Here is a 20,817-nt window from a genome sequence, read left to right on the forward strand (position 1 = left end):
CATAATTTGCTACTCTTCAACTTTTCTCAGAGAATTTAGAAACATTGGAATCTTCATTATTGTCTCAATAATTGTTCAAAGGTTGACATAGACGAATTACCAAATTAAAACTAATTTCCTTATAAGATAAATTATTAAGTGAAATATCATCGATAATTGAATGACTTTCTAAGAACTCGTAAGTGACAATCTGAGCGACTTTAGTTGGTCAGCAAAGAGCTCGTAATAATAGAAGAAAATGAACTGTAAAGATCTCGTACGTTGTTTTTAGACTTCTTTATGTTTAAAAATAAAGATTTCTTATAAAACAAAATCTAAAAACTAAAAATGAAATTGTAAAGATTACACGATCAATTTACACTGAGCGCTTACCAAATAACAAGTATATGTTTGCTTGCTTTGATACAATAATTTTGGTAATGGCTCACTCGTCTCACCTGCTACTGACTATAAGATGTATGAAAGACAATCTGGTTTGCTTCCAAAGAAGGAGGGGAGTAATAATTTAGGGGATATGGACATTGGGCACAAGTTCGAGTGAAACATCATCCTACTGAAATAATTGAATTGTCACGCTTTTAATCCTTTAGGAAGTTCAGAAGGAACCAAAAAACAAATAAATACAACACAGGAATATAAGCTCACACCATCAACCCAAATTCAGCTTCGGCTGTAAGTTTACCAGTACAACAAATATATCAGTAATATATACCGCCCACAGCTAACACTCAATTCACCTTGAGCAGGTTTATGCATCCAGCCAACCAGAAGTATCAGTATCTTGATCGTCTCCTACTGCAACAATATCAGCTCATCTAAGTCATCATTCATCTAACACATCAAAACCAAATAAACAGACGATTGAAACTCACCGAGGTGAACGAGAGCGTGAACTAGAGTGAGAACGCGAAGGTGAATGTGAGTGAGAGCGAGTGCGGGACCGTGAGCCAGACCTTGAACGTAAACGATATCTACGAGAACTCCTTTCTCTGCTGGGACTCCGGCTACGTCGATGCCTTCATCAATTGTACATAATTCAGTATCAACCAGTGAAAGATAAAAAAGATTAGTATATAACAAATAATGGTTTGTGGGGGAGCACAAGATGATCTCTTGCCTAATAGAGGCAAGGGTGACAGTGGAACTTCAGAATATTCCTCTAAAGACGTTTTCTGTTAGTTGGCAATGTTAGAAGCTTCTTCGGTGCTAGAAACTGGGGTACAAAAGCCTAGAAAATATCCTCCAACTGTTGATATGCCTGGTTTGGAAAGAGGAGCCAAACGCTTCTGAAGGATTGGAGAAGTCTTTTGACTAGGGTGTCAACTGGGTGGGGGGTTCAAATGGATTGAGAATTTGAACTGATCTACCTGACACACATCCATATTTTAGCTTGGGACAAAGTGGGTTAGTTCAATGTAGAATAGCAAAGGGTCATAACTCAATTCGTCCAATTCAAATCATAAATGGGATACTACATACATACCCATGCATCAACAGGAACTAAAGAACAATGCGCGCTTGTTGTAAGGAACAGAAGTGAACCAACAACTGAAGGATTCCTTAGTATTTCAAGGGCGGATTAATGAATGACTGTCTTAGCTCTACCGACTGAGGCCCCGCCAAAGTTCGCTTTGCTTTGAGCCTTTAGGTAATCTTGTTTTCAGTTAACCCTCCTTGCCAAATTATTTGAAAAGTCAATATGATCTCAACCAATTTTAATTCATCTATTCTTTAGTTACTCCCCCACCAAGCCACCGAATCTACAATGGGTTGGCGAGTTAGAAAATTGCACAAGTTCCCTATGTCAATAGACGGATAAACTTTCTAGACAGGAACAACTGCCTCTAGCTCCACCAGCATGCCTCTTGTAGACAGGCATCACTCAATTTCTAATCAAGAAATTCAGAAATCCCTTTACATCAAGGATATACAAGGAGACAGGGTAAAGGAACATTAGATCATCAACTGCGGCAAGACAATTACTTCTGACAAGACAAATTCAACTCCCCTCTACATCAAGTACAAAATAACAAAAAGGATGAGTATTAGTACCTTCGAGGGGAACGACTGTAACTTCTACTACGGCTTCGGCAACGATACCGACTTACTCGGCTTGTCTCTGCTAGCTTTTCAAGCCTCTGTTTCTCTTGTTCTCTTTTCTTGGCAGTTTCAATAGCTGTATCTTTCTTGACTGCAAAAGACATCATTTAAGTAAAATGTACAACCTATTGTATGCAACCATGCATACAGCAATATGACCCACATAATCATATAAAAAGAAGAGAGACGAGATCTTTTCATCAAAAAAATGAAGAGATGTGAGGTCCTCGTTCTTGTTATACTCCTGCATGCAGCATATTATAGAAGACAAACAGTTTACTCTTGAGATGCACGTGAAGTAATGTATACTTTGTTTGTTCAATTGTTTGCTCATAATCCGCTTAAGTCTCTCCTGAGGTGTTTCCTTCTTTTCACCCTGCTGTTTAGAGAGGCTTGAACTAGTAGTTGTCTTGTTTAACTTTGATAGTGCAGAGGACGCACTGCCAAGATCAAAAAAAAAGGACAAATTAGTATCTGACTTGTCTTTTTAAGGAGACTCATACCCAAGAACAAACAGATATGTGGGGGAGGGAAAGAACAAACAGTCAAAAAAACAGAAAGTGGAAGGGTGTTGGAAGATGCACCTTGTTGGTGTTTTCAACATTTGGCCACTCTTATCCTTATCAATAGATACCCCAGATGCAGGATCTACATGGAGGGCCTCAAGAATACGACCAGTTGATGGCCTGCAGAAAAGTGAGATTTTAAACAAGAAATGTTTCATGTAATCATGCAAACTGAACAGCATCAAGTAAGTTCAACTCAGGGAAAATGAACTTCGGAATGGGACTTGCTCCCTCTTCCCCTTGACAGTTATTCGAACAGGTGTAAATGGTGATATATTCTAAACCACATTAAGTTCCTCAGCTAACAAATGGATGAAAAGCTGCAGCAGAGAAAAGACTGTCCAATCTAGCTTTGCAAGAATTAAAGGTCAAGTGCTCCGACCGGTTCAATGGATCAGTTCGAGACGGAGGAGATGGTGGTGGAGAATATCCTTCAATTTTAGGCTCGTTCTCAGCATTTGCGCCACCAAATTCAGTAATATATTCTATCTTCGGAGTTCTCTCTTTGCCTTGGTAAATATCATCAGATTTTCCTCCACGTTCGTAGCACCTTGAATGGGGAGGCGAGTATGAGAGAGACCTTGACCTGGATCTGTGCAGATGGAAAAAATGATTAAACAAACATTAGACAGACAACTGGCCATTTAAAAGTGAATACACAAAATACAAAAAGATAACAAACCTTCTGGAGCGTGAATAAGCTTCATATGTCGGACTTCGTCGAGATTCACTGCATAAAGAAATAGACAAAACAGAGTAAGAGAACAAGTCATACAACTGTGATTTTAACCTGATTTAAAGAATACAAGAGTAAGTGTGATCAATGCAAAAGAACTAGAGTACCGATAGGGATCATGATGGAGAACTCTACTCCCGGTAATACGGGCTGCTTCTCTTTCCCTCTCCCTTTCTAATTGAGAAGCCTTTCTTCTCTCTTTGCGACTCAGCTTCCTCTGCAAAGGAATGATTAGTATGAGAGTGGACCAACAATTTAGCAACGATTAAGTCTGGATTTTAGCCAACTTACTATTGCAGGATCTCCCTTGATAACTTCTCTTTGCCTCCTTTCTTCCTCCTTGGCCTTTTTGTCCATGTAGACAAGCCATCCATACCTTTTCACTCCATAATCTTTGGCAATTGACTCCATCACTTCATCGTTGCTATCATCACTATTAAAATCTTCATCATCCTCATCCTCCTCATCATCATCGCCATCTTCTTCACCATCTGAAAAGCGAGCCTCGTCTTTCCCCTCTCCGTCATATGAGAAACCCACTTGTGAATAGGACCCCTTGCGCACTGAAGACTGAGAAAGTTGAGGTCTGCAATACCGACAATTTTAGAGAGCAACAACTGCCTAGCAAACTAGACTATTTAATGTAACATCCCGGTTGAGAAGTGTTATATCACAGAACACCAAGGAAACCCACAAACAAATAACAAGTTTTAATTAATTGCAACACACTCACAGTTGAAGCCATTCAAGACACTAAATATTACCAGTACAACTCTGTACTAACTAATCATCTCTATAGTGAACATTTAATTAAACATCAAAATGATAATACCCATCTACAGAAGTATATTTTTGCCTTCACATTATAAAGCTGATAGAAAGTGAAAAGAAAAAAAATAACAGTTGCGAGAGATAATAAAAACCATAAATTATAATAAAGGAAATGTCACACACGAAAATGATAAATATTAGACATCTGGGTTGTAGAATCTAAAATGAGCTAAATAATTTTATTTAAGATGGGGAACCCCGTAAACTACAAAAAAAGTACAGAACCTACATCAAGATATAGTTCTCTACAAAAGGAACTCAAACTTCTATACAAATAGGAATCTCATGGGTGCACCAAAACAAGACACATGGGGCTATTTTCCAATAGTACAAAATCACAGTCAACCCCTTCAAGCACTCTCCTATTTTTATCATTCCATATTAGAATAGGGGGCTAATGGAGCAACATCCCATCGCCCCATCCCCTCAGTGTTCTCTTCCTCTTTCTAAAGGCCAAACTGTGCAACACTTCCTTCAAAAAAGAGTGATTATGAACTAAATATATATTATGTATCTAAAAATAAAAAATTATATATTACGTATAGTTACTACATTGTAGACCATAACTTTAAGCAAACAAAAGTTCAACGAACTTCATCACTTCCCACAAAATCTGTAAAGCAATGACCCACAAGTTTGAATCAAATAATTGAACATAACCAGATTTCACTTTGGGCCAACGCCATGAAGAATGTTTTTCATTTTAAAAAAGTCTCACATTTTCTTCTTCCTTCTCTTTTTTATTTGATCTTCGACTCTTCGCAGAGTAGGGGGAGTGGACAAATGGCAACTAAAAGGCAAAAGACCTAAAGTGAAAAATAAGGACAGAAAACAGAAACCTGTCAGAGCCAAGAAGTACAGTGGTCTTAGCCTCCATCTCCTGATTAACATGTTGCATACCCTCTTCATCTTTAACTGTCAATACATAGTGTTAACTCGGGCAGAGAATGGTGTCCCCAACAAATATGCAGAATTGTTTCTAACAAGAAAGAGATATTCTATAATGAATAGCAAAATGTAAGTATAGTCAAAAAACCAAAAAAGTACCGACATCCTCTACGCCGATGCTTAATTAAATCCCGATAACGCTGAAAATTAACAAACTCTTCTAGTTCATCCTCTTCCTCTGTTCTTTCTGGGGCCCGACGATGTCGGGAACTAGCATCACGAATAAAATCAAGAAGAGCAAGACCATCAAATCTGTAGGTTGATAGTCAAAACGTCAATTATATGAAGAGCCAAATCTCCTATGACAATCAGTATTCTATCATAGTAAGAGTTGTGAAATAGTGACCTGTCAATCAAAATGTCCTGTTTTCCATTCCAAGGTATCCTGATACATATACAAAGAAATAAGCACTTTAAAAAACATGAAACCATTACAAGCATGTGAATTTTATCTAATACTACTTCAAGCCAGAAAGAGTGATAAGCATCACCGCACAAATCTTAACTAGTTTCAAATGTTCTGATGACTTTGGATCAGTAAAAACCGAATCTTAGGAAATCGTGATATTAAAATACCTCAGCACAATAACAATACTTTTAGGATGATTCATTTCATCGGGGAGAAAGAGGAGGCATATAGAAGTATAATCTCAAAGAATGTGACCTTGAAAACAAGATGGTAGTAGTATGAGTTGCCAACTAATATCATTATTTATTAGACTATTATTTTTACAGTAGGCATGTAAATTTCAACTCTTGGAAGCAAATGAAACTAAGATGGTGATTCCAATAAAATCATTACATGCGCCAACAAAATGCAGACCAGAACAAATAAATATATTCAGAAATTTACCAAATGAATCTTAAAAAAATGAAGTTTAGAACCTAAATTGTAGACAATAAACAAGTACAACGAAGTAAAAATGTTAGTTCACTGCAAACATGCATCCTTGTGTATGATAGTTCAAATTAGCCAAAATGTCGTCAGTTTTCTATTCAATAATTGAATAATCAACATTGTTCCAATTTGTATGAAACTTTCCATATTGAAGCATCTCAAAATATCTTACACTATTCCACTAATAATAAAACTCAGTATACTTTTTAAATTCAAATTCATATTTTAAAATATTTTCACTATTCACTAATAAGCTAGATCAACACCTTAACTCCGAGTCAAGCCCTAGGATTACTTGAATGGAAGAAAAAAATCATACATTCCCTGCTGATCCTTGGTGGCTTGATAAAGAGCGTCGTCGCGGTATATACGACAGCGAGAACCGATGGCTTGAATGGATTGCTGAGGATCGCCACGGCGTTTAGCGAGATAGATGGCCCGTCTCTGAGCTCTCTTACGAGCAGCGTCCATCATATCGTGGACTTTCTTCTCCGACCTTCGAGCTTCGTGCCACATCTTTCTTCTTCTTGTTGTTCGGTCCCAATTTGCAGGTGAAGAATCGGAATTGGAAACCCTAACACCCTCCCTGACTTCCGTTCCCTGCGATTAATAACACACTCACTTTTAGGGAATTAAATATGGATCAAAAACGTGATAATCACGTGCTCCTCTTTCTTCTTTTGTTTGTCGGACCGGTAATTTTCATTTTTATAATGAATGACTACATATCTAATTTTTAATTAATCAAACTATGTGACTGTGGTTCCTTTATAATGGAAATATATTATATTTGAATTATTTTTATAAAAATGTATTACTCCTAAATATAGAATTTATAAAATTGATTTTGTAAATAATTGAACTAAAAATGAAGTGTGATGTTTTTCCCGAATTTGTTGATTTAAGATTAAGGTAATATTCTTAGATTCATATCAAATTAATATATCTTTATAAGAATTTAGGATAAATATTTCAACAAGCAATTCGATTTCTGATTTCAAGCCTTTAATAAAAAAACTCTCCTCTACTAACTCCAATTTTAGTTAGCAATTCATCAAATATATCAACATATTCTTATACATAAGATACATGTCACAACTCCTTGAAATCACTCATGAAATTATCAAAGAGTTCTATACCAAATTTGGAATAAAGAAATTTTATATATTCTTCCTAATTTGGTTATTGTCGAATAACTTTGTTCTTTATAGAGATTTAATATCATTATAGCTCCTTAAACTATTTAAACAAAATACATATATATAATATCATGAAAGTACAAATATGTCCATCCAATTAAATCTTTAAAGTGTTGATTAATTAGCAATAACAAATCGCTATTCCTTTATTTTTATTCTTAAATTTTAACAACTTTCTGTTTTATTTCGTCAATAAATGAAAAATAGATATGCGAAAAAAAGATAATTGTTAGTAACAATTAACAAGTTTATAGTTATTTATAAGTGTATAAAGAGAGTGTAATGTGCCGTTATGGACAATAGTAAATTGATCATGAAGCACAAATATATCTTACCTTTTTACATCATGAAGCAACAATAAATTGGTTATGTTATGAGATATGAAACTTGAACTTGTACCTATCCTAATTGTCATCCACATATTAGTTGTTGAACTATCATGAACTCAACAACGTCAACCCACCTAAGCAATGATTTATTTCTATATTGAATAACTTCACAAACATGCCCTAAGGCTATATCTTAATTATCGCACACAATTTCTCGTATTAAATATTTCATGAATCTTCTTTTTATAATATTGAGGTGCAATAGAATTATTTTCTCACCTGATGATGAACAAATGTACCACTTATGTGGACTACTTTTATATTTTCATCTATTTTATCATACTCAGTGTGATTCCCCAAAAAAAAAAGTTTAGAGAGAGTATGCTTTACTTCTGTAGCCATATTTTGTGTAAGACGACGGTATCCATACTATGTTATTATTGTCTTAGTTAATTATTGTTGGATTCTATTTTTACATTTTTTTTTGACTTGCCAAGTTTACATGAAATTAATGGGTAATTATTGTCGAAATGAACAAAAATGTCCCACGTTTATGATTTGGTCCAAAAATGTCTTTGTCGTTAATACTTTGATTCAGAAATGTCCTTATTGTTATTTAATGCGTCAAAAATGTCTTTTTTCAAATAAATATATTATTTATTTTCTTTCTGAACACATTTTTTCCTAATAATATTTCTTTTATTACCAAATGTTTATTCTACTTCAATTAGAAAAAAAATTAAAAAATTAAAAATATTTTTTATTTTATTATAATTATTTTTATCGTTATTTGAATACAATTTAATGATGGATTTATTATTATATTATATATATGACATATATTATCCATTAAAAATTAGAGTATATGAAATTATTCTTTTTAATTGATAAAATAAGGTTATAAAAAATAAATTAATTTCCTACATTTTTATTAGTTGAAATGGTTTGAAAGGAAAGAAAACAAGAATAGCGTTCCTTAAAAGTAATATTTTTATAAGGAACAATTTTTTCAAAAAAATATATTTATTCGGAAAAGGGCATTTTTGACCCATTTTATAACAATTGGGGCATTTTGACCCATTAAATAACAATAATAGCATTTCTGGATCAAAGTATTGATGACAATTTATTTTTTTTGATAAAACAATAACCGGAAGACATTTTTGTTCATTTCAAATAGTTTAATAGCATTTTTTTATCCGTTTTCCTTATTTAAATTATCATTCGCCGCTAACTTACAATCATAATTATGTGGCACACGTTCATAATTTGGCTTCTAATTATATAAATTCAGAATTTATATACTTCGATTATTAATGGTATAGATACATAATTTTTCTAATTGTACAAATCCAAAATTTATATATAATTATTATGTTGAAATATTTAATTTGTATAAGGTCTGAAAATAATTTTAAATATATAAATATAAAATTTGTATATAAACAGCAAATTATATAAACAAAAATTCACAACAAATGAAACTATAGTTCTGAAGCATAATTAAATATACCGTAATTAATGAAGATAATTAAAATACGTTGTGGAATTTTCTCATTAAAGAGCAATCATTATGAGTTGGACCAACCAATACCTAGCGTGCAAGGCCCACAAGACGATGTCACGTGGGCCCATTTCCCTTCTCTCGCCTAATATAAATTCATTTTCCTAGTCCACTTGAATCACAATAACCTACAGGCCCGAGCCATCGGAGCTACCCACCACCCTCTCATAGGGGTTGGGTTGGTCGGGCATTCTCCATGTCACACCTCACCGGAGCTCCGCTATCAGAACCACCGTTTGCACCATCCTCAGCGGCGATGTCTCCCTTGTACAAACAGAAATCTTGGTCACCGGACACGTTTCGCGATGAGGCGTGGCAGCGGCGGAAAGGTACCCATGGAAGCCGCCGGAAACGGCGGAGCAAGAGCGTTACCGATGATGACCTTGATGAGATTAAGGCTTGTATTGAGTTAGGGTTTGGATTTGACTCACCGGAAATGGATCAACGATTGTCTGATGCTTTCCCGGCCTATGACCTGTTTTACGCCGTCAATAAACAATATGTCGACACCATTTCAAAGGCTCCGTCTGTATCATCAGTCATCTCTGATTGCGAGTCAACCATTCCTCCGGATAGTCCCCACACCATTGTCGATCCAGGTATTTGTTAAAACCCTCTGCTTTTCCTCCATTGTGTTTAAATCATATTAATATTGTCTCAATTTTTATTAGTACTCTTTATTTTAGAATGTTCGGAAAACACAAATTTCATAACTATTCAACTATCGTAAAATCAATTCATTCATCTAATCATTGTTCAAATTTCCAATTACAGAAACTTTCTAAATTTGTTACTGTTCTTTATTGATTTGAATACATATGCACGATTTACTTTTGCCTATACTCCTAGCAAGATTCTTGATATGAAGTAGTAGAAAGTTGAACGTGTGGTTGCTAATATTTGGTAGGAAAAATGAATGTAGGAGATAATCCTCAGGCAGTGAAGACAAGGTTGCGGCAATGGGCACAAGTGGTTGCTTGCGTGGTGCGTCAATCTTCATATTAATGGATGCTGGAAGTTGCATATCTGTTGATTGAATGAATAGAAAGATGATGGTAATTTGTTGTACCAGTACTATTGTTTTTCGGGGCATTGAAGCAAAAAGGGACTAAATCAAACAAATCATATTCAATCTTAGAGCTAGTACTTTGTTGATTTGATGTTTATTAATATGATGATTGTGCTGCAACCACAAATACAACTGATCCATCCCAAACAATCTCTTGTTAATTAATTGCTAGTAGCCTTGTTTGTTGATATTTCCATCATTTGTAACATCCTTGGAAGACTGTTTTTTTTCCTTTGGAATGTTTCGTCTTTTTCCCTTCATTGTCTTCTGCACCTAAAAAAAGGATCAAAAGTTGTTTCTTTAGCTGATTTGTCATAGAATAGCGGCTAATTGAGGTTAAAGAAAGAATATGATAATTGCAAAGCATTCTCGGTTCTCTTTGCATTGATGCTTATAAGTTACATCTCAATTCTTTTTTTAGTTGAGGGACCTTGCTTTCTGGAAGTTTGATATTCTTCAAGCTTTCCCTTTGTACTATGCAAATATCTGATCCGTGTTTCTCATGATAAGCAAAGTGCTTACTTTATTTATTCTGATTGATTTTTGAATTAAAATTGGAGGGAATTAAGTATTGTTATTCATTACTTACAATAAATTCAAGCTAGTTCAATTATATTACTTTGACATTATGCGTGTGAAGGGTCATCTGCTACATGTTTGTTTTATTTGTGATATAGGAGAGTTTTTTCCCCTCATATAAACCTATTCTAGAGCTAGGAGAATAGCAGTTGTTATCTCTCATGGTGATTTTTTTTTTTTTCATGTACTCAACTTTCAAAATGCTTCGCTCATGTAAATGCACGGGATAAAGTGGCCACAATCAGGAATTTATATGAGAGGATTCAGAAAAGCAATAGGTTGATACACATGAGGACCAAAATATGTGACCTAGAGTAAATTTTGAACCCATTTTGCCATTTCACTGGACTTTTTCCTTACACTAGAAGATTATATATAAATTATAACAAAAGAAATTTATTTTTATGCTTTTTTTACATTACTCTGTTTTCTTCAACGACCCTTCCCTCCAATTAGTTCTGCCGTTGATGGGATTGGATGACAGGCCTATATAATAAGGAAAATAAACGTTGATATATATCGTTGACCTATTTTTTGATGTTTTGGTATTGGGTCAAAAGTCACTTCCATGTTGTTTAACGTATCAAAATATAATATAAGTTTAGTGATTTTATTGATATAAAAATACGATAAGTTACTTCATCAAATAATTTTTCTAAATTGAGGGACCATTTTTAATGTACCCAATTTAAAACTATAAATGTTTAATGCCCGATGTGCTAACTTTTTCGAACATTGTATATACAATATACAGTAATATTTTCTCATTTTAACTAGTTATGTTAGTATAATGAATTAATGATGTGTCAATGATATACAAACTTGCACTAAGTGAAGAGATATGCTAAGAACTCTTCATATAGTTTAAAAATTGTCTACCTAATATCCTTAACCATCAAGAATAAAAGCGGATCCAAAATTTCAATTGTATGAGTTCAGAAGTCGAGTTTCAACAACGTCACATCACTTTATTTGTGCTATGAGTTCATAGTTCAATAATTTCAGCAATTTCAATGAATCTTACACAGATAAATCCTTGTCTTAGCTACAACCTACAAGCTATGGGTAAAAATGAACTCACAAGTCACAACTATACTATCTGATTCACCCTTAATCAAGAGCCACAATAAAAAACTATTCATTGTTCTCTAAATATATGTATACCTGGTATCTGAAAAATATGTATACTGATCTCTTGAGATCACTAGCACATACACAAATGGTCATGAAATAATGACTATTTTGCTTTGGGACCATATTTTCTTTTCAAGCATTAAGGCATATTACGTTGGGAATTATATTTTATTTGACCAAGTTAAACATATGTCTATACTTACAATTGAGGTCTTTTCTCTATGTTAAGAAACTGAAACTTTGACTGTTGACTAGAAGGAAAAAAAAACGAAGAGGGAAGTCCTAAATTCAGATAATATTATTGCCTCCTTAAACACTTCCTTTATTTGCATATATATGTGATTTTAGTGAAAATGATATATATTCATTTAAGTGTGTAGACCGTACAAATTAAATTCTGTAACAACATACTATATATAATCTATATATGTAGTGTCGGCAAATTTAGTTTACCACGTGTGAAACGTTGACTATGAAAAAGGTTTTTGAATAAATATTCATCTCAATATTAAGTTAATAAGTAGAATTAGTCGATAACTTTTAATTGCCTGAAAAATGTGTATTTGGTGGTAAAATTTACCAAAAGTAAATTCTTTATTCTACATATTGAGGATCGGAAACACGACCAAAAAAGATCATTGAAGAAATGCTAGATTATTAATGTTAGTAAACTGTATTGAAAAAAAAAATTAAAACAGTAACAACAATTAAAAGTAATAAAACACAGAATCTGGAAATTTAATGCAAGAACAAAATCGAGCCCACTGACTGCACAGTGTGTCCTTAAGGAAATTATTCCCCTCAAAGTACCCGAGGTTTTGGAATCTTTCCTCACAGGATAGAACGATTTACTCACCAAAGTAGAGGTACTGCAAATCTTTGATGACTTCGAACCACTTGATGACTGTATTTCACACGAGTTTTAGGAAGTGCAGAAAGAAGAAGAAGATGATATATATTCAGAATTTCGTATGGAACATTCTGAGGATTAAGAGACATATATATAGACTGTTTGCACCTTTTAAGAAAAGACACCTGTTGGGAAAAAAATTGTCTGTTGAGAAAAGGTTTGCAACTTTTCGGACAAGGTTGCAACCTTTCAAAAATCTGTTGGAAAAAAACAGAGAAAAATATTTAAATTAATCCGGGAAAGAAACGGGTCGCGGTTCAGGATTTTTCCCCTTAATTAATTAAATAAATAAATAATATTAATTAATTAAAATATAAAAAACATTTGGTCCAAAAAGATTATCAATCAATCATATCAATTGACCGAATCCAAATCCAAATCCAAATCGAAGCCGAGCGAGCGACGACGACGACGGCGCGAGGGGAGCCCCTCTTCTTGACCCTTTAGCAACATGAAGGAGTGCTTCTACTTTTAAGTAGGAGACTTTTCATTTCCACCACATATGTGGGACCAAAGCTTATTTAATAAAGCAAGAGAGAACATATCATTTTCTTCCCCACTTCTTTTTCCCTCAATTTCCCATTCAAACTATCAATTAAACCTAACAATTAATACTATAGTATATTATATATAACAATCAACTTGCACGTTAGTGTTATATATTTTCATGGCCGACTGGAAATGTTAATATTTTAATTTAATGACTAGAGAGATGATAGGACGTAGTTTTCTGGCTTACCAAATCAAAGTTGCAATGCTAACGCAATATATGGGTGTTGTGGGGAATTTAACATAATATGTAAATCTCATGCAAATGGTTGATTAATTTGGTATACCAACAAACTAAAAAAGGTTAATTAAAAATTTTCTTTTTATATTGGGAGGCATTGACAATTTGCTGATGTGATGCCAAAGGGTAGTTACAAAGTATAGTACGAAATCGGACAGTGACATATAGAACCCGTTTGGATTGACTTTAAGTTGGTCAAAATTAACTTAAAGTCCATTTTCAGTTTTTGGACGTGTTTGTCTAATGCTAACTTTAAGCCAGAAAGTTCTTAAAGTCAGTCAAAAATGAAAAGTTAAGATTCCTAACTTTTTTTTAAGTGCTTAAAGTCATTTTCTTTAACCATGAAAATTACTTTTATATCCCTTATATTTTAACTAAATTTCCAAACTACCCTTTTTATTCTTTTAATTCTAAAATTCATATAATTTTCCTCATTTAAGGACTTTTATCCAAACAGTCAACTGATTATTTATAAAAATAACTTTCAGCACTTTAAAGTTCTAAAAGCAGTTCAAACATGAAAATTACTTTTTTTAAGCTCATCCAAACAGGCTCATAATATATAGATGCTCATCAGTTGCTACAATAATTTGAGGCTCAACAAAAAAAAAATTGGTATTTGCTTGGGTGGCAAAATGTCCAATCGTTCAACTTGTTTAAGTTTGGACGAATTATTAACCCGTATATTTATTAATTCAATTTATTTCAATCAAATTTATTAAAAATTATGTTGATATATAATTCAAATTGAATAATGAGAAATTTTGTCAAAATATTTTTTAATTTTTTTTTTGATATGTTATATATAGTCATATTAAAGAAACATATAGTTTTATTAGATAGTAAAATATTTTTAAAAAAACAAATAAAATAATTAAATTTAGTAAAAATTGAATTAGATTGGGTCTAGACTCGTTCTATAATTCATTACTTGACCTATTTTGACCAAGGAAATTTGAATTGAATTGGGTCTTGATCCGTTTGTTGTCTTTGATCCATTATGACCCGCCCAAATTCTGTCCAATAGCCCCACCTAATTTGCTCCAACATTTCGAGTTAATATGTCTACTAACAAACTATTTTAAATCAAGATATAAAATGGAATATTTTTTCATCACGAAAATAAAATAATATATATATATATCGTTCTAAAGATCTGAATGAAATTAAATTGATTCATCATCTCTAATATAAATCTATCTCGCATAATCCCATAATATAGTAAAAAGAAATTAAAATAAGTGAGTGAGGCCCCTTCTTTGGCTGAGTCTGCAATTTTTATATGAGGTAATCACGTAGAGAAAAAAGGTTATACAAATAAGGGGATTTATATTGAGAAAGCTGTCTGGTCTTCCATGGAACAGGAATAACAGCCATCCGTGTGTGAGATGTGATTTATCTTTTATATATACTCCCTCCCTTCACTTTACTTTATCATATTTGGAGTGGACACATTTGTTAATAAAGTAATAATTGACATTATGACTATTTTTATTTTTATTATATCTTAAAAACAATCTGGCGAATAAGTGATTAATGCTAAAAGTAAAATATAATTTTTTTTGATATGCTAAAAGTGATAATATATATTTAAAATAATGTATAAGTAAAAATGAACAAAAGGAGTAAGGAGTAGTATAAATTTCATAAAAGTTATAAAAAACAAACTCAAGAGTTTAATACCACGTGTAAAACTTGATGAAAACTTCAAACTACGTACTGAATTCAACAAGTCTTCATACTTAAGGTTTGAATTTTGCAAGTGTGGCGTTCAAAGTTCAAACTCAGATAACTTATTAAATAACACCCATCTTTGTAAGAAATAGCAAGTGTAATTTATTTAATTTTTTTAAAAATCCAGTTTAATGGAGAATTCGAGATAATGATCAGGGTAAAATTCACGAATAATCACTTTTCAATCTCAATAATTTAAAATAGGCGCTTTATCATGATGTTTTAAAATTGCGCTGGAATTTCATTTGAGGAATTTAAAATTCCATAACGACAACTAATTTTTAAAAATAGGAACAAAAAGTGGTTAATAGACATTATTTTTGCTATTTGACGTTTACTGACTCAACTAATTAGAACTCATATTCAGTAGACCTAGTAAAAAAGGTAATATACTCTTGTTATTGAAAAAAAATTTCATTTCAAAATTCAAACTCGAACCTCTGATAAAGAGTGGAATAATCAACATCTAATTTGTCGAACTTGACATTCTCTAAATCGCCAATTTCACCGCATTCTTCTAGCTCTAGGAGTCGGCATATTTTGAATCAACCCGAAATGTAAAGTGAAATTCGAAGTACTTTTTGGGATATTTGATTTGGATTTTTGGATTATGGGTTGAATTTCTGATGATACAGAAATGATGGTGGGATATTACTTTTTTGATAGTATAATGTTGGCGGTGTTTCCTTACCCAATCAAATACGACAACTAGTTAATGGCCGCCTCATTAGATTTCCTTGTTTGAATCATGATAATTGTATGGGCAGAGTCACTAGCTAGTTTGCTAGGGTCACTTTCTCTCTCTCACAAAAACAAATTTTGTATGAAAACTCCTCAAAACACAGTTGAACATGTAATAACTCATATCGCCTACTTGTTCGACGATTGATCAGTCAATGTTGCACATCCTTTTTTTTTTTAATAAACCAATTTGAAAACGACACCAATTTGATCACTCCTACTCTCCTTTTCAATTATCAATTGGACTTGGGCATATACAACTTCATGTATTTTTATACTCTCTTTTGATCATTATAAATATTACGTTTGTTTATTTTTACTTGTCTACTTTCAATTTTACAAGTTTTTTAAGAAATAATAATTAATGTGAGTAGTCTAAGAGTAGTTTCTTGGAACATTGGGACGTTGACGGGAAAACCCATAGAGTTAGTTAAGATTCTAAAGAAGAGGAAGATTAATATAGCTTGTGTACAAGAGACCAAATGGGTAGGTTCTAAAGCTAAGGAGGTAGACGGGTATAAGTTTTGGTTCTCTGGTAGATCGAATTATAGGAATGGGGTAGGCATTTTAGTAGACAGTAATTTAAGGGATCAGGTGGTGGAGGTTAGGAGAGTCACTGCTAGGATGATGTCGATAAAGGTGGTCGTTGAAGGGATCACGTTGAACATTATTAGTGCTTATGCGTAGCAACCGGGCTTAAGCGAGGAGGATAAGAGGCGCTTTTGGGAGGATTTGGATGAGTTAGTGGGAGGCGTACCGCCTATTGAGAAGCTTTTTGTGGGAGGGGATTTCAATGTGCACATCAGGTCTATTTCGGGAGGGTATGATGATGTGCATGGAGGTTTTGGCTTCAGGGACAGAAATGGAGGAGGAGTTTTACTTTTGGATTTCGCAAGAGCTTTTGGGTTAGTGATAGCCAATTCGAGTTTTCCAAAGAAGGAGGACCACTTGGTAACCTTTCGGAGTGCGGTGGCTAAGACTTAGATTTTTTACTCTTTAGGAAGGATGATAAATGTTTGTGCAAAGACTGTAAGGTCATTCCGATCGACAACCTTACGACCTGACATACGCTCTTGGTGATGGATTTAGGGATCAAGATGACGAGGAAGAAAAGGATCGGGGATGACTGACCTAGGATCAGATGGGGGAGTTTGACCACGGCTAGCGCCCTGGAGATAGGGGAGAAATTGAAGGATATGGGGGCATGGGATAGTAATCGGGATGCGAACACTATGTGGGATAGGACAACTAGTTGTATTAGGGTTGTAGCAAGGGAAGTGTTGGGAGTCTCAACAGGTAGCCATGGCCGGCATCGAGGAGACTGGTGGTGGAATGGAGAAGTGCAAGGAAAGGTGAAAGCAAAGAAGATTACGTATGCGAAGCTGATAGAAAGCAAGGATGAGGTGGAGAAGTGGATGAATAAGGAACTTTATAAGATAGCGAGGAAGGAGGCGAAGTCGACGGTTTCGACGATAAAAACGACAGCTTTTGAACGCCTTTATGCTGAGCTAGAAGAGAAATGCGGGGATAGAAAATTTTTTAAGCTAGCCAGGGCACGGGAGAGAAGGGCATGCGATGTGGATCAAGTGAAGTGCATTAAGGACGAATATGGAAAAGTATTGGTAGAGGAGACCCTCATTAAACAGAGATGACAGTCGTACTTCCAAAAACTCTTGAATCAAGAAAGGGACAGAGAAATTGTGTTGGAAGATTTGGAACATACAGAGAGGCTTCACGAATCTGGGTGTTGCAGGAGTATTATGGTCAAAGAGGTTAAGGGTGCTGTGCGTAGGATGTGCTGGGGGAGAATGACCAGACCTGACGAGATTCTTGGGAATTTTGAAAGAGCGTGAGCTCGGTAGGTTTGGAGTGGCTCACTAGGTTATTTAATATCATTTTTAAGACAACAACGATGCCCGAAGAATGAAGGTCGAGCGTAATGATCCCTCCATACAAAAACAAGGGGGATATCCAAAGCTACAATAACTATAGAGGTATCAAGCTTCTAAGCCATACTATGAAAGTGTGGGAAAGAGTGGTGGAGATGAGGGTTAGGAGAGGCGTGTCTATTTCAGAGAACCAGTTCAGATTTATGTCGGGACGCTCAACTACAGAAGTCATCCATCTTATGAGGAGACTGGTGGAGCAGTATAGGGAGAAGAAAAGAGACTTGCATATGGTATTCATCGATCTAGAAAAGGCTTAATTTAAAGTTCCACGAGAGATACTATGGAGATGTTTGGAGGCTAAAGGTGTACCTATGACATACATTAGGGTGATCAAGGACATGTATGAGGGTGCCAAAATCAGGGTAAGGACAGTAGGAGGGCACTCAGAGCACTTCCCAGTTGTGATGGGGTTGCATCAAGGATCAACCCTTAGTCCGTTTTTATTTGCCTTGGTGATAGATGGATTGAAGCGATAAATTCAAGGTGAGGTGCCATGGTGTATTCTTTTCGCGGACGACATAGTCTTGATCGATGAGACTCGTAGCGGAGTTAACGCTAAGCTGGAGGATTGACGACATACCTTGGAGTCTAAAGGGTTTAAGCTGAGTAGGACCAAGACAGAGTACTTATAATGCAAGTTCAGTGAGACACCTCAAGAAGTTGGAGCGGAAGTTAGGCTTGGTGACCAGGCCATCCAAAATAAAAGTAGTTTCAAGTACCTTGGGTCTATCATGTAAGGCAGCAGAGAGATTGACGAGGATGTCACACATCGTATTGGGGCAGGATGGATGAAATGGAGGCTCGCTTCCGATGTTCTATGTGACAAGAAGGTGCCACCACAACTTAAGGGCAAGTTTTACAAAGTGGTGGTTAGACCGGCTATGTTATATGGTGCGGAGTGTTGGCCAGTTAAGGTCTTTCACGTTCAAAAGATTAAAGTAACCGAGATGAGAATGTTGAGATGGATGTGTGGGCATACCAGGAATGACAGAATCAGAAATAAGGCTCTTCGGGACAAGATAGGAGTGACATCGGTGGAAGAAAAGATGCGGGAAATGCGACTGAGATGGTTTGAGCATGTGAAGAGGAGAGACATAGATGCCCCAGTGCGGAGGTGTGAGAGGTTGGCCATAGATGATTTTAGAAGATGTAGGGGTAGTCCGAAGAAAAATTGGGAAAGAGGTGATTAGACAGGACATGACGCAGTTACAGCTTAACGAGGACATGACCTTAGATAGGAGGGTGTGGATGATATTAGGGTAGAATGCTAGTACATAGTCTCGTTATTCTTCCGTATTAGTAGGCGCATTAGCGCACTATAATTTCTTGTGCTCTGACTTCTGTTATTATCTCTTTATTACTTTCAGGACTTTGATTACCCTATTTTATCTGTGTCGCTCTCGTTATTTGCGTTATTCGTTATTTGCTTTCCCTTATCTTCTTAGCCTTATCTGACCACTTTTTAATGCTTCTTTTGAACCGAGGGTCTCCCGAAAACAGCCGTCCTACTTTGGTAGGAGTAAGGTCTGCGTACACTTTACCCTCCCCAGACCCCACGTTGTGGGATTTCATTGGATTGTTGTTGTTGTATCTATATTAATCGATGTATAGTTTTAGGTCTTCAAAAATGATTTGAAGAATAAATAGATAATGTTGAGGGTAAAATAGAAAAATAATTATTTTTTTATATATTAAAAATGACAAATAAAAGTGATTTTTTTTTTGAAATAGTGAACGATTAAAAGTGAAGGGAGGGAGTATATCCCATATGTAACTTCTTTATGCGACTATATATAAAAGTTAATTTCACCATCAAGTTAGTTAAAGGGCGATTATTTCCTATTCTTTTACAAATTTGTTTTTAATTTTATATCTTCTTTTTTACGAAAGATCTTTATTTTTTATACATAAAAGATCTGAAAAGGTCATTTATATTCAAATTATAAGTAGACAAAAAATTTCAATTTCTCAGTTATGAGCTAAGATACGTATAATTATATAAATAATTTTCATAACAAGCCTGACCTAATATCTTTAAAAAAATATAAAGTAAATAATTTGGTATAACAGGTTTTCTTATTGTATTACGTACTGTGGGAATTCATGTTTGACTAATTGGAATATGCTTGTAGCATTATATTACCTACATTTCTGCAGCAAGGAAATTAAACCATCCTATTGGGAAATATACGACTTGTCAAAATTAAAGTAGACCTCTCTTTTAATTTCTTCTTTTGTCGTTTTCTTAGAAACAACACAAAAAGAGACGTAAAGGTTGAATAAGGCGTTTTTAATTAGTTAAACAAATAAGTAAGCTTTGATTTGCAATAATGATCTGGTAGGATATTCTTGCCCAAATTTCTTAGCTTAAAGTCGTTACACAAGTTTAGTGAATGCAACTTAAACCTAACCCCCCATTAATTAGAAGGACATGAAGTTTTACTTGCTAAAGGGAGGGTTAATTTGCTTTTTCTTTGGGTTACTTCCTAACTACTCTATATAAGAGATTAATTAGAAGCATCTATGCAAGCTGCAGGAAATTAAACTGTCTATTTTCATCGATATATAGTAATTAGTCTTGTTCTTTTAAACAATAACGTCATCATGACTGCATGTTTTACTACACGGAATTAACTAAAACCTCTAGAATTCACTATTAATTATTATTTCTATATATGTAAGAAGGTCGAGAAAAACCTTTATACATATATAGGAAAATAAGCTTGTACTTTTTTGGCAA

The 20,817-nt window shown here is 34.4% G+C and overlaps 2 protein-coding genes across 5 annotated transcripts; one reads left to right on the forward strand and one right to left on the reverse strand.

Annotated features, from left to right (window-relative positions):
* Nucleotides 1-532: 532 nt before the first annotated feature.
* LOC129872908 (uncharacterized) lies at nucleotides 533-6,705 on the reverse strand. 3 transcript variants are annotated; one of them, XM_055947862.1, is made up of 13 exons: nucleotides 6,399-6,705; nucleotides 5,528-5,566; nucleotides 5,285-5,433; nucleotides 5,073-5,148; nucleotides 3,694-3,988; nucleotides 3,510-3,619; nucleotides 3,349-3,396; nucleotides 3,049-3,258; nucleotides 2,685-2,786; nucleotides 2,410-2,540; nucleotides 2,053-2,191; nucleotides 873-1,016; nucleotides 533-792 (listed from the first exon to the last, which is right to left on the reverse strand). In XM_055947862.1, exons 1-13 carry the CDS (start codon nucleotides 6,593-6,595, stop codon nucleotides 774-776), a joined length of 1,659 nt encoding a protein of 552 aa, XP_055803837.1. In that variant the 5' UTR covers nucleotides 6,596-6,705; the 3' UTR covers nucleotides 533-773. The 3 variants fall into 3 exon arrangements, 2 of the variants coding, with proteins under 2 accessions (XP_055803837.1, XP_055803836.1); XM_055947861.1 differs by having other exon boundaries at nucleotides 533-795; XR_008762616.1 differs by lacking the exon at nucleotides 533-792 and having other exon boundaries at nucleotides 880-1,016; nucleotides 2,381-2,540.
* A 2,573-nt stretch (nucleotides 6,706-9,278) lies between these two features.
* Nucleotides 9,279-10,500, forward strand: LOC129874627 (uncharacterized). 2 transcript variants are annotated; one of them, XM_055949941.1, is made up of 2 exons: nucleotides 9,279-9,770; nucleotides 10,079-10,500. In XM_055949941.1, exons 1-2 carry the CDS (start codon nucleotides 9,368-9,370, stop codon nucleotides 10,174-10,176), a joined length of 501 nt encoding a protein of 166 aa, XP_055805916.1. In that variant the 5' UTR covers nucleotides 9,279-9,367; the 3' UTR covers nucleotides 10,177-10,500. The 2 variants fall into 2 exon arrangements, with proteins under 2 accessions (XP_055805916.1, XP_055805917.1); XM_055949942.1 differs by having other exon boundaries at nucleotides 9,281-9,770; nucleotides 10,094-10,500.
* The last annotated feature ends 10,317 nt before the right edge of the window (nucleotides 10,501-20,817 follow it).

Source organism: Solanum dulcamara, chromosome 11 (genome assembly GCF_947179165.1).
Source record: "Solanum dulcamara chromosome 11, daSolDulc1.2, whole genome shotgun sequence".
NCBI classification, from domain to species: Eukaryota; Viridiplantae; Streptophyta; class Magnoliopsida; order Solanales; family Solanaceae; genus Solanum; species Solanum dulcamara.

What these genes read in the sequence shown, in the direction of transcription:
- LOC129872908 (XM_055947861.1), bottom strand. Translation starts at nt 6,595, where the DNA reads ATGTGGCACGAAGCTCGAAGGTCGGAGAAGAAAGTCCACGATATGATG. An exon ending in TACAGTCGTTCCCCTCGAAG is followed by an intron (nt 1,017 to 2,052) that starts GTACTAATACTC and finishes CAATTGATGAAG; the next exon opens with GCATCGACGTAGCCGGAGTC. An exon ending in TCACGCTCTCGTTCACCTCG is followed by an intron (nt 796 to 872) that starts GTGAGTTTCAAT and finishes ATATTGTTGCAG; the next exon opens with TAGGAGACGATCAAGATACT.
- LOC129874627 (XM_055949941.1), top strand. Translation starts at nt 9,368, where the DNA reads ATGTCACACCTCACCGGAGCTCCGCTATCAGAACCACCGTTTGCACCA. An exon ending in CCACACCATTGTCGATCCAG is followed by an intron (nt 9,771 to 10,078) that starts GTATTTGTTAAA and finishes AATATTTGGTAG; the next exon opens with GAAAAATGAATGTAGGAGAT.